This window comes from Rattus rattus, chromosome 11, assembly GCF_011064425.1.
Source record: "Rattus rattus isolate New Zealand chromosome 11, Rrattus_CSIRO_v1, whole genome shotgun sequence".
Taxonomy (NCBI): domain Eukaryota; kingdom Metazoa; phylum Chordata; class Mammalia; order Rodentia; family Muridae; genus Rattus; species Rattus rattus.
Genome location: NC_046164.1, coordinates 94,711,134 through 94,724,142, shown reverse-complemented (window position 1 = coordinate 94,724,142; position 13,009 = coordinate 94,711,134). Strand labels below are relative to the sequence as shown.

The window sequence follows — 13,009 nt, the reverse complement described above, 5'->3', positions numbered from 1 at the left end:
TGGGGACGTTCTTTCACTTTTCATAAACAGGTTTGAATTATTCCTCCTAAATATTTTAACTCCTTACATTGGAGATGCAAATTCTAAAATGCAAAATTAAATTCTTTTGAAGGACACTGAGCTCCCTCTGGTGAAGGCGTAACAAGTTTATTAAGAGAGCGCCACCTCTGGAATTATAATCCCCTCTGGCTTCTTCCACGGAGTTTACTGGTTCAATTTTCATAACCATGAGCATCATTAGGGCAATGCAGTAATTAAGAGTTGTTAGAAAGTGAATTCTCAAACTGCAGATTAGAAAATTAAACTATTTCCTGCTTACATATTAATGGAGCACAACAATAGCAGTTACCATAAGCTTGGAAGGCAACCAAGGGATAAATCTGTGTACTTAATTACCATAAACAATGGCTGCATAGAAATGAAGTTTTATGCACATTCCCTCTGTAATATGTCTGATATCAGTACACACTTGACAATTCTTGTTCAATTATCTCTATTATTTAATGCGCTGTGAACGGCTCTGTGTAAATAAAATTAACCACCCCAATTACTTTGAATTCATCTAGGGACAACGTAATAAAAAATGTGAAGAATTCTGCATGCCTGTTAATCTAAAACATTACAGAAGCTTTCCCATAGTCTCTTGTCTATATTTATTTTGTCTACATTTATTTTACTGCCTTGCTAATTCAATTACATTTACCGTCGATGGTCAATGGAGTTTTTATTTAATTAATCTTTATATAGCCCCACAAACATGCTCATTATCTGATAATATCTACATGGTCTCAAATAGTAAATACTGCTTATCTAATAACTGACTGACTTTAAGCAAACTTATAAGCCAATATGTAATCACCCAAAACACTAAAACGCAGGCCGGCCAAATGTGAAATTATAATGAAGTTCAGTGATCAATGTGGGGGATGAGAAGTAAGAAAATGCAGATGAATAAACCAGAAAGAAGTGCATACAACGAGAGTTCACTGTGACTGACTCTCAGAACATTTTAATGCTTTCTTAGGTTTTGAAATTTTATACTTGGTATCTAAAGGTCATGGCATCAAAAAACCCAGATGCTTTATTCATAGCATCTGTCATCAGAGTGAGAAAGGTGCAGCATTAAAACGACGAGATAACTCAGGCTCTGTGAGCATTCAGCGCTGGTCACTTACAAGAGAAGGAAGCTAATGGGAGCACAGTTACATTGCTCTATACCGTGGTCACAGAAGTGCACATGGGCTCTCTCTTACCTACAAGACCACTCCTTTATGATCAGACCCTCTAGAATTGTAGGAATTCTGAGTCCTTGGACTCAGTGATTACAGCCAATGGTTTTATAAAACAGAAGAACTGGGTTTTCAATAAGCTTTTCCAATGGAGTGAGAAGGTATACATTTGAAAAATAACTGAAGTTACATTTTCGTAACTGAAACTTCAATGTTGTACTTTGAAGGTTAAAATTAAGATGCTGAAACAGGAGACACAAATACGTATCTAGTAGAAGATTATTAGCTACATATATAAAAATAATTGCTTTGGTTTAGCTGTTAGTCACTTTAATTTTACTAAACATTTTATTCCATTTTTATCTATTTAGTTTGCATGTGCACATGTCTGTGTAGCATGTACATGTGTGACAGTCGGAGGACAACTGGGGCACTGGCTATTTCCTTCAATTGTGTTCATTCCAGGCCCTGAGCTTGGGCTGTCAGGTTTGCTGCAAAGTTTATTTGCCCTCTGAGCCATCCTGGGCTTCCTCCTTCTTAGATCTTAATTGGTTTTAGTTTAAAAATATCTTAGAAAATCAATTCATGAGTTCATCACAGCTGAGGAGAGATGAAACTATTTTCTGAAGGCTGTGATGTTCAAAGACAAAGACCAGCAGAGACGTGGTTGGAGAAGTGTGTCTTCCTCCTTTGCCTAGTCCAAGTGAGGCTGCTTTGCAGAGTGGTTTTCCGAGCACCACACTGTGGTGGTGGGGGACAGAGGTTATGGGAGGAGAGACAAGCTTGTTACATCCAGAAGGCTCAGCAAAGTGCCTTCCGTTTTGATTTTATTTTGCTTGTCTTTTTTTCCCCTCCCCCTGAGACGAGACATTCTGAGCTGGCTTGCAGTTTACCTCCTGAATCTTGGGATCCCAGGTGTGGGCCTCCACACTCAGTTTGAGTATCTTTTCTGCATAAACTGCCTCACAGACCATGAAAGGGCATGGAGAGGATCCACCAAGTTGTGAACAAAGCCTAGAAAAATCAAGTGTACCTCTGGGGGGGAGGGGTGGGGACAGGGCAGCCCAGGGAGCTGCCGGGAGTCAGTGCCACAGACAGCAGACTGGTTTGGATTCCTGTTCCCCGCTATTTCTCTCAACCTCAGTTTCCTACCTGAATGTGTTTCTCATAGAGGTTCTAGCAGGGGAGCACAGCTCCTTGTCTAACCTTGACTGAAGACTGGTTCTCCTCTATAGGGGAGGGTCCTCCTCTTTGATCTACTGCCCAGCTCTGGAGGGGTGCACATGGATGGCTCAGCGGTTGTCTGGTCTCAGTGAGAGGCAGAGACTGGATGAGCCAGTGTGGAGGGGATGGAGGGGTGTATAGGGGGCCACCCTCTTAGAGGAGAAGGGGGGGGGGGTCTTTATGAGGGGGTGCTGGGAGGGGGGCAATGTTTGATGTAATAAATAAAGAAAAACCCAACATTTTCACTTAAAAAAAAAAAAAAAGAGCACTAACTGCACTTGCAGAGGACCTGGGTTCAATTCCCAGCACCTACATGGCTAACAGACAACAAATGAAGCAAGCGTTCCACTTTTTCTCATAAGCTAGGTGTATAAGGAGCATATGGTACTACTGCTATCACTGCCAGAGGGGTAAGACCATGTGTAAAACTTTGGTGATCTGAAGAGAACAGTTATCAGTACTAGCCCACGTACAATTCGCTTTGTGTGCATGTGCCCAACATTCCCCCTGCTTTTGTCATGGTTTGAGACAGGGTTTTGCTATGTGGCTCAACCTTGCCTTGGCCTCCCACGTGCTGGGATTACAGGTAGGAGCCTCCACATTATTCTCAATTTCCTTCCTTAAAACAGCTTACTATGACACGTGGGTCCTTATGGATGAGAAACTCTGGAGGCCACAGGGAAAGAGTATTTATTTCTTTAGCTCATTTTTCTTTCTCTCAGTACATTTAGTTGGCCAGTCGGGGGTTTGCAGCCAATGCTCTAGGAAAAGACATGGAATCAGTCCCATCTGAGCTGGGACTTAGGGGGGCAACTATCATGATTCTTTTAAAACTGCTTAAGGTTATAAAGGTGCAAATTCCCCCATGTGTTTAATTTTTATACTTAAAGTGTAAATACAATGTTGTTACTTTAAAATGATCTTCCACACTACTGGATGAAAACACTATATTCTATAATAACGAAGAATGACTATGGAATGGAAACCAGTCAGAAATGGAGAACAAGTGGCACTCAGTACAATAATACAGATGGCAGTAAAGTAAAGGACTCATGGCTTCCCCATTGCACACTGCATCTGCCGGGGTCACTGCATCCGCTGGAGGTCACTACGTTGCGGGAAGATTCATTGGTACAGCACTTACACACAGTGTCATCTTGGAATATGTTTACCACATATTTCTAATTATGTTTTGCTGAGAGCGGGGGAGGGAGGGAGAGATATGAATGGCTGACTCCAGACTATCGCCGGTTTTGGATTAGGTCAGTAACCAGCTAAGGAACCACCTGCATGGATCCGCATGCTTGCTCTGCCCTGCAACTGACGGCCTTGCGAGAGCGACCGCCTCTCACACCTGTGGCGGCTCCTCACCGCACTGCATGACCCTCCCGGGCTCGCCCTCTTCTTGTTAGAGCAGCCTGTCCACGTGCCAGGAGAAGGTCCAGAAGCTTGGGCCTCCATCCACTTTCTTCCTTCTCCCAGCTCCTCAAACAGGTAGTCCTTAAACCCCCGAGCTACTCACACTCTAGGAAGTTGGAGCTCGGATAATCATTAGTACTAGTTAGTTAATCATTAGTACTAGTTAGTTAAAGAGCTTCATTTGGGACATGTACTTTGATTTCTAAATTTCCCAACTTGATTGAGTATAGAACTTTATAGGATCCAGAAATCATACTCCTGGATATATATGTATATATATGCAAAAGAACCGAAATGGTGTTTCAAACAGATGTCTACACATAAATGTTCACACTGGGCAAAAAGCAAAAACAAGATCTGTCAATCGGGGGTGAAGCAATGACTAAGCTGAGAGCACTGGCTGCTTTTGCACAAAACCCAGGTTTGATTCCCAGAACCCACATGGCAGCGCACAGTTGTCTGTAATTCTAGTCCAGAGGAACCAATGCTCTCTCTTCAGCCTCCATGGGCACCAGACATGCACACGCATGGTACACAAACATACGCCAAAACTCCCATACATATAAACAAAAACTTAGTCATAAAAACCTGTCCATTCATAGCAAAACAGAAGTTGAGCACAGAAGGAGAAACCACTCAATTCCATTACATGAAACATCTAGAAAAAAATAAATTCAGAAACAAAACGGAAAGGAGTTTAGGGCTTAGGAAGGAAGAAGGAGAGTTGTTGCTTAATTGAGTATAGACTTTCTGCTCTGGTGGCAAAGATTTTTGTATATGGTAACAACCACACAACATCGTGACGGCCTTAAATACTAGAGACCGGTACACAGAACATATACAGAGCCGTGTATTTCCAATAGTTAGTTTTAGATCATGTGTGTTTTTAATCTGTAGAAATCGGAATGTAGCCTGCATACACAAGTACAGAGGGGTGGGTTGAGCAGTGCTCCCGGCCTAAACAAAGATCTGGTAGATGTAGGGTGTGTTGGTGGAGCCTCGGTCCTGGCACTGCAAGGGGAGGCAGGCAGGAAGACAGGTCCAGGCTAGCTTGGGCTGTGTAGTTACGACCATGAAGAAAAGGAAGAGAAGAGGAAATGAGAGGGAGAGAGACAGGAATCAAGAGCTACAGAGCTGAAATTCCATGCTCAGGCTAATACTAATACTAATACTAATACTTCCTTTAAGTTTTATTTCATATTCTGTGTATATGCACGCACATGTATTCTGTGTATGTGCAGCATGCACATGTGCACACACAAAAGCACATGCCTGCTGTGTAGAGGTCAAGAGGACAACTTTTGGAGTCGGCTCTGTTCTTCAGTCTTTCCAAGGGTTTTGGGGTCCAATGTAGGCCATCACGTTTGCTCTGTCAGCAGTGCTGCCCACTGAACTACCTCGCTGGAGCCAAGGTCATCGCAAACGAATCATTTCCCCTACGTGAGTCTGAGCAAAGACTATGCTGTGCTTACCTCTAAGGCCGAATGAGGTTTAGGAAGTACACCGGCATCTCTAACACGCCAGGAGAGAGAAACTACTAAAGTACATGCGCTGGAATGTATGAGGACCCCAAAGAAAGACGACCGCTTAGTGCTTTTGCCTCCTTGTGTTTCATATACTAACTCAGTGCTCTTGCCTCCTTGTGTCTCACACACTAACCAGCTTTTAGCCCGAGTATGGTTTTGTTTTTGTTTTTTTGCACTACAGGAAGCTTGTCATAGTTCGAGGTGATTTTTGGAGCTTATCAAGTTGGGTCAGTTTCAGTCTGAGTCTGCAGCAGAGACCTAGTTAGTCAGGATAAAATTCTGTCTTGTGACTAAGGGATATGACAACCCCTAAGGGATTCTAGAATCGATCTGTAGTCTATAACCCTCGAGTAAAGCTGGAGGAGGCCATTTCCAAGCTGCACTGGTGATGCACAGGCTGGGAGAACTTGAGTCTCTTTTGTTAGAACCCTTGATAGATCAGTTCCATGAATGGAAGAGGGAAAACATTATTTAGCTTCCTTTCTTCTAGCAGAAGGCCCCTTGTACTGGCACCACAGTAACATACACTTTACTCAGTACAATCAGCAGAGGCAATCTTCCATTTAACAACGCAGCAGAAGCAAAGCAGAAAGTCATTATCAGTCACCTTAAATTAGGGAAGTTATACTATCAAGTATTTGCATTTTATAGCTAGCCTTTAGAAACTAAAGAAAAGTATAAATGTAAAACAATGTATGAAGTTATAGATGTGTGCCTTCTCCATATGACTACATGTACAGAAGGCGGGACACACAAGACACACAAGACTTGGGATGGCAGTGGTAAACACAGCCTAGCTACTCTGGTGTGGGGACAGGGGCCATGCCAGGACTCCGGTGGCCTGAATTCCGCCCAGGGCGTGGGCTTGGTGATCCGTGGACCCTGAGCAGCTGCTCCATCTGCCCCTCATCAGCGTGAGTCCCATCAGAACTACTTTCCCCACAGGTTTTCTGTTTGTTTGTTTGTTTGTTTTATATATATTTTTTTTTGGTTCTTTTTTTTTTTTTTTTTTTTTCCGTGCTGGGGACCGAACCCAGGGCCTTGCGCTTTTAGGCAAGCGCTCTACCACTGAGCTAAATCCCCAAATAGAAGAACTTTTTCTCCCAACTCTTCCAAGAGGCCGACTATTTCAAGTAAAATAAACCCAAGCTCGCTCTCCTTGAAGAGAGGTAGGGAACGCTGACAGAATGTCAGGAGCAGCTCAGGAGTTTCACAGAACGGCTTGAAGCCCAGTGCCTCTCCACTGGATCACAACAGGCTATCTGACTAACTTCTGATGCCACCAAAACCTGCATTCTCGAATGTCCTATATCAGAAGCTTACTTCTGGTAAAGTTATATTACTAAATACAGTTTAAGAAAGCAGACAAGAAAAAGTTCAGGAAAGCCTCCGAATTCTAAATTATGCTGCTCTTTAAAATGGTCACAAAGTTAAATCATCTAATTTGAATAGATTTTTAACCTTCCTTTTTGGTAGGGTTCTCGTACCATGACTTACCTTTAATTTGGGGTGAAGGGTTTGGACTTACTCCTCAATTGTCATTATTTTGTAGGAGTAGCACTTTAAAGAAACACACACGCATACACGCACACATGTACAGAACAGCTTCCTGTGCTCTTAGATCTATATACTCTCCACTGGCAATCAGCACTGAACACCACTGCCTCCACTCAGGGGCTAGCTCGCCGTGCGAGCCATCTTTACAAACCTTGCCACAGACTTCAATCCTTTCCAATGTAGCCATGACATAAAGTATTACAGACTTTTAAAAACCTGTTCTCTTGAAAAAAAAAAAAAACAAACCGTGGAGCATCGGTAACCAGATAGTATTCTCAAATTTCAGTGATCTAGTCTGCGGAGCCAGCCCTCTGCACAGCACTCTGCTTCGTGCGGTGCACGGCGTTCGCTGGCCAAATCTTTCTTTTTCCCCAGTGAATCGGTAGAACAGTAAAGATCTTACTTTTTTCTAAGCAGTGGCATATCAATGAGGCACAGATGTGTATTCCAACTCTGCATGGATGAGCACACTGTTCAGTAGTGCTGGCTCACACAGTATCAGGGTGAGTTATCACTTCCCAGGAAGGCACTCTTATCACCAGGGCCCAGAGAGGTGGCTGCAAATCGCAGCCTTTTTATTTTCAAGGCAGTTTTGCTGAACATTCAGGCTTCAAAGATTCACACTTCCAAAACTCTATAAGAGTTTGTGAACGCTCAATTTGCCAAAACTGTTTACAGTGTAATTGGGCACCGTACCTGTGTCCATGAGATAGCGGAGGCGTTTCTCCACCAGCGCGGCACGAGTGTCAATTTGCTTCTGCTCATTCTCCAGTGCTGCCAATTCCCCCACAACATACTGACTGGTGTCTTTGAACCCTTTCTGTTAACGAGAACAAACAGGAAGGGGGAAAAATCACTTGTAAGTTGCATTTTTCCTTTCTATAAACACTTAGTAAAGCACTTACCTAGAGAAGCAAACACACACTTAGACTCAACCTTAGCACCAAAATGCACCCCTCCGCCCGCATTTAAGAATCTCTCATATGCATCACGTGTGACAAACTGCTGCAAAGACTGGACATGGCAGCTGGTTACTGCTGCATTTCTAAATCCACACCCAGAACTGCTAGATATAAAAAGTTAACATTGGCTACGTGGCTTTTCCCCTTAGAATATTATGCCAGTAAATTAGGTGTGAACAAAGAAAGAATTTCTCCTATGGTGACTACTAAATGTTTCATTCGAAAGAACAATATGTAGAAGCAAGGCTTTACCATGAAGTTGATCTTTAGAATCTAATTTCTTCTGCTGAAACAAAAAGTGAACAGACTGCCCTGGCTTTTGCTGTTGTAGGAATTATCTCGTTTGATATATACGTATGTTTAAAATGATAGAAAGAAGACGAGTATGGTTGCACATGTCTGTAACTCCAGCATGAGCTACAGGAGGTAGAGGAGCAGGTGAACTGCCTATGTCTTCAGGGCCAGCCTGGTGTATGTAATGGGTTCCAGCCTGGCCCACCTGGTGAGGCTCAGTCTCAGAAATCAAAGACTGAATGAAACACAATTTGCAATGTCTCCCTATTTTCTTCTAGCTAGGTCCTGTACATCACTGAGCTGAAGTGTTACTAGTCTTTAGGGGTATACATTTTATCTGGGAAGACATTTAACCTTGCTACTTAGGATTTAATTCAACTTGTTCACTAATTTTAACAAAAATTATATTTGTAACTGAAAATTTACTTTCAGAGTTATTCACGATTTGAAAATGCTCCTATAAATTTTGCTTGAAATACAAGTTTTATTATGAAATACAAGTACAGCTTTAAGTTTTAATTTTTATAGTATAGGTATATATTATATGGGCAGGATTGTTACTTATGGTATTGCCACAATAAATAAACAAAAAACTCTCGTTGTGACTCTTTTTTTTTTTTTTTTTTTTTTTCGGAGTTGGGGACCGAACTCAGGGCCTTGCGCTTCCTAGGCAAGCGCTCTACCACTGAGCTAAATCCCCAACCCCTCGTTGTAACTCTTGTACCCTTTGAGATTCCTAGATATTAAACGATAGCTTAGCCGCTACTCGGCACAGCCACCATCGCCAATCTGTAAAGCACTGTTCATTCAGAGGCACACAAGTGGCACAGTCCTGTCAGACGCTTTCCCAGAGCATCTGGTGCAGGAGGCACACCGGTACTAAGAGAGCTGTGAGAAACTATATTCTTTAAGCGAGAAGCAGAACCAAGAGTTACAGTTATTATAAATACCCAAGGTCAGTTAAAATGTTCAATTACAGCTAACACGTTTCCTGAACTATTTTAAAGACTGCATTTTTATTACCTTTATTTGTTAAATTGATTATGCCGGTTGATAAATTTAAAGTTAAAATATTTTAGAAAACCGTCAGTCTGGCACGCTGATAGTCACTACGTTGTTTAAAGATTCATACAAAATGGACAGTCTCCATTTCAATGTAGGCTCCTGGTAACAGAGTTTTCTAAAGGACTTTTCTGTTTGTAGTCCCATCCAAAGGGATAAAACAAACACTGTACTCTGCAGACAATACAAACAAGAAAGCAGACACTGTGGCAACACTGAACTTCGTTGCACAGTACAGATTTCATAACTGGATCTCCCAGTTCTGCAGTGCTACCAGCCGCCAGACCTCTTCAGTGTGAGCGCACAGTGCCTGCCCACAGTGCTCTGAGGCTCATGCACCGAGTGCTTTCTCAGGAACCACTAGGGCTATTTTTTTGTACTTAAGACTTTTCTGGGTCTCCTGAAGGTAAAAAACATAAAATGGGGGTACTGTTAGAGCCCTGAAATGCTGTTGGTGACTTTGAGTCACAGTTTAGATGATTTTAAAATTCCAAAAAAGATGAATTTTTTTTAACGGTGAAAATATTCAAACTGTAGATAATACCAAAGTAACACCATCAAAGAGAGCCGCACTTCTCTCTAGACAAAAACTCAAGTTAAAACTTGTTCTCCTTGCTTCTGTCCCGCAGCTGTCCATCAAAAGCAGCTTTCTCCCCGCGGTCTATCAAATATTTCCCTCACAAATCAATTTTACACATGATCAGCCCATACCCCTACTGAGCTGAACCTCCCCGTTAATTAAGTGAAGAAATTACCATATATATTATATTAATGCAAACATCATTCAGCTAGTAATTCACGGCTGATCTGGATAATGGAAAGGTTGAACACCCATTAACCCAAGCCAACAAAATGGGTTGGCTGAGAAATTCTAGCAGGTCTCATGTGACTTCTCCCTCTGACTGCAGCCCTGCAGTATCTGCTATTGTAATAATTAAAATCCTCCCGGTAGATCAATACTGGAATCTCTTTATGGGAAGTGCCCTGATGGAAATGTCTCAAGGAAGCTGGGGCTGTGGAACTCTGAAAAATTCATTTTTTTTTTATCTGACAATTATCACCACTCTGCAGACTAATTCAGCAGCGTACCCCTCTCACACTGCTTTGAATGTGCTGGAGATTGACATCTTAGAAAACCTAACATCTCATTTTAACAAATAAAGGCACTATTTCCACATACAGTTTGGAATTATCAGCAATCATGAAACCACACAAAAAAATTAATATACATTGAGTACTTCATCTTCTGATGGCTTCCTCTGAGCTTCGGTTATCACTGCCTTCTCCTCATCGCCTCTCTCTGTATCTTCCTGTATTGATCTCTGTCTTTTCATCTCTTAAGAAAGGGGGGAGAGGCATGTAAAATTATTATAAAGCTTGATATTTATATATTAAGTATGGCTTCACATTATCAGTGTCTCGACAGTTAAATTCTGTCACATCATGAGACGGTCCTAAGAGCGCTCCTACCTGGTCTGTTCTCAACATACTGACTGAAAGACTGGAGCTGAGTCCTTCTGACTGGGGAATCCTTGTTGAACACAACAGGGTTTCTGAAACGTTCTGTTGCTTTCTGTAATCGTTCGTCCGGAGATCTTCCATGCCATTCTAAAAGCAAAAAAAAAAAAAAAAAAAAAAAAACACAGTAGTCTCGAAAGCGGAATGCATGCCAGGGAGGCATTTCCACCAGTTCAGGATGATGCTGGCTTCTCTAGGATGCTAGGAAGTGCACCTTACAGCATTATAAATAGCTCAGCGGCTAGTTCTATGGCCACTCAGCAAAAACTTGGGGATTCACAGTTTAAATCCTCCATGGCTTCGATGTCAGACAGTACACGCTCTTGTGTCTTCTGCTGGTGACAAAAGCATCATGAGAAGCCATGTTACCTCCTTTGCCCCCCACGACTCTACCCCATCAGTTTGTAGTCCTGCGGACTTGTATGACAAGAAGAAATGGTTTCCAATTTTATGCCCATTCAGATAACCTCTAATGCTGGGCGAGGGCTAAAAGGTAGGATTATAATGCTACCCCACTGAACGGGATTTCATCAGCTATAACTTTTCAAAGCCCGATTTGTAAGTAAGCCCTTTACAGCCAAGGAAACTACAATTATCTTTTCTGGGAGCTTCCTATGTTAATACTGGTAACAAATTCAAATGGTTCTATCAACAGGAAATATCCCAGCAGACTGAGCTTCGGCAGCTCAGCGTGTGGAGGCTGCAGATACCGAGGGGCTGTGTACCAAACAAATATTTCATTTTATACCTAATCTTTTATTATTTTTATTAAGTGTTTTGAAAGTAAATAGGGGAAGGCTAAGATGCATGACTAATAGCTAAGCCTGCTGAATGCTGAAACTGGTTATCAAAAGCCACCAAGACTTTGGCCCTCCTCTGCATTGAGACAATCAGTAATGAGGGAACCCTCCAATGGCCTATTCTCTAGCCTCAAGGAGGCCTGGGGTACGGAATCCTCAAGGGAAGGTAACAGTTTATCCTTTTCCACAAACACAGAATGCCTCATTTATAAATGTGTAAACTGCATTTTATTAAAAAAAATAAAAACCCAAATCAATGCCGAAAGCCGCAAGGAGCAGATGGACGCTGTATGCTCTTTCTAAACACCATTTTCAAAACCTCGACTAGGAAGAGTCATGCGAACGCAATCTGTTTAAAGTCTAGGTTTTGTTGGAATAACTTTTTCATATATGTGGATAGCTGGCTTATGAGAGTGAAACAACTGTTTAAATTTTTCAAAGTTATTTGATGTATTTATCATGAGGATCAACCTTATAATATTCTAATTAGGTAATTAGAATGCAAAGACTTTTGGCTTTAACTTCTTAAAAAGTTTTATTTTTTTATTGTTATTTTAATGATTATCCAATAGTTTAAATCTTAAGTCTTTACTAATATAAACAAACATGGCTAAAATTTTTTAGGGCTGGCAATGCTAAAATATCAGTGTGATTAACCAGCAAATCCCATCTTAAGAATCCTTTTTATGACTAGGAACTTCTGCCACCTTACAAATGTATTCCTCTAAACCCACTAATTCAGTTAGCCTTTTCAACCCATTGTATTATTCTTAGGCAAGCTTCATTCTGCATTAAATCCAGTGCAGAAAGCTAAATTGAACGCAAAAAAAAAAAAAAAACAACAAAAAAAAACCAAAACGACAACCCACAACCCACAACCCACAACCCACAACCCACAACCCACAACCCACCACCCACCACCAGCCCCAGCCCAGGCTTCTTTATTCAGAGATGGAGAAGTCCTCTGCCTCTGCCACACACTCGCATCAGCAATTACAGAAGCAGGAGGGAAAGGGAGAAATGAGGGCCATTGTTTTGGGGCTTCAAAGCTGCTCTGTCTCGGGGAGGAAATCCTTTCAGTCAGCAGGGCAATCCCCACAGTCCGCAGGTGGGCGAAAAGTTACCCAGGACTGCTGTTCCCAAAGCTGGAGAAATGCTAATGACAGAATGTGAGGAAGGGAGGTGGGAGGTGGGGGTGAGGACAGTGTGGAAGTCTGAAATAACAGGGACAGACACACAGACAGACACACATGAACACACACATGCACACACATGCACACATGAACATGCATACACACACACGCACACATGCACACACACATGCATATATACACAGGCACACATGTATACACATACGCACACATGTACACATGCACACACACATGCATATATACACATACACACACATGCATACACAC

General features: G+C 42.0%; 1 protein-coding gene across 1 annotated transcript in view; it reads right to left on the bottom strand.

Annotated features, from left to right (window-relative positions):
* Positions 1-13,009, bottom strand: part of Ehbp1 (EH domain binding protein 1) — a 255,761-nt gene that overhangs the window by 35,656 nt on the left and 207,096 nt on the right. Inside the window, 4 exon segments of the mRNA XM_032916220.1 lie at positions 7,652-7,775; positions 10,512-10,609; positions 10,744-10,860; positions 10,863-10,881. Coding sequence (XP_032772111.1) covers positions 7,652-7,775; positions 10,512-10,609; positions 10,744-10,860; positions 10,863-10,881 — 358 coding nt within the window.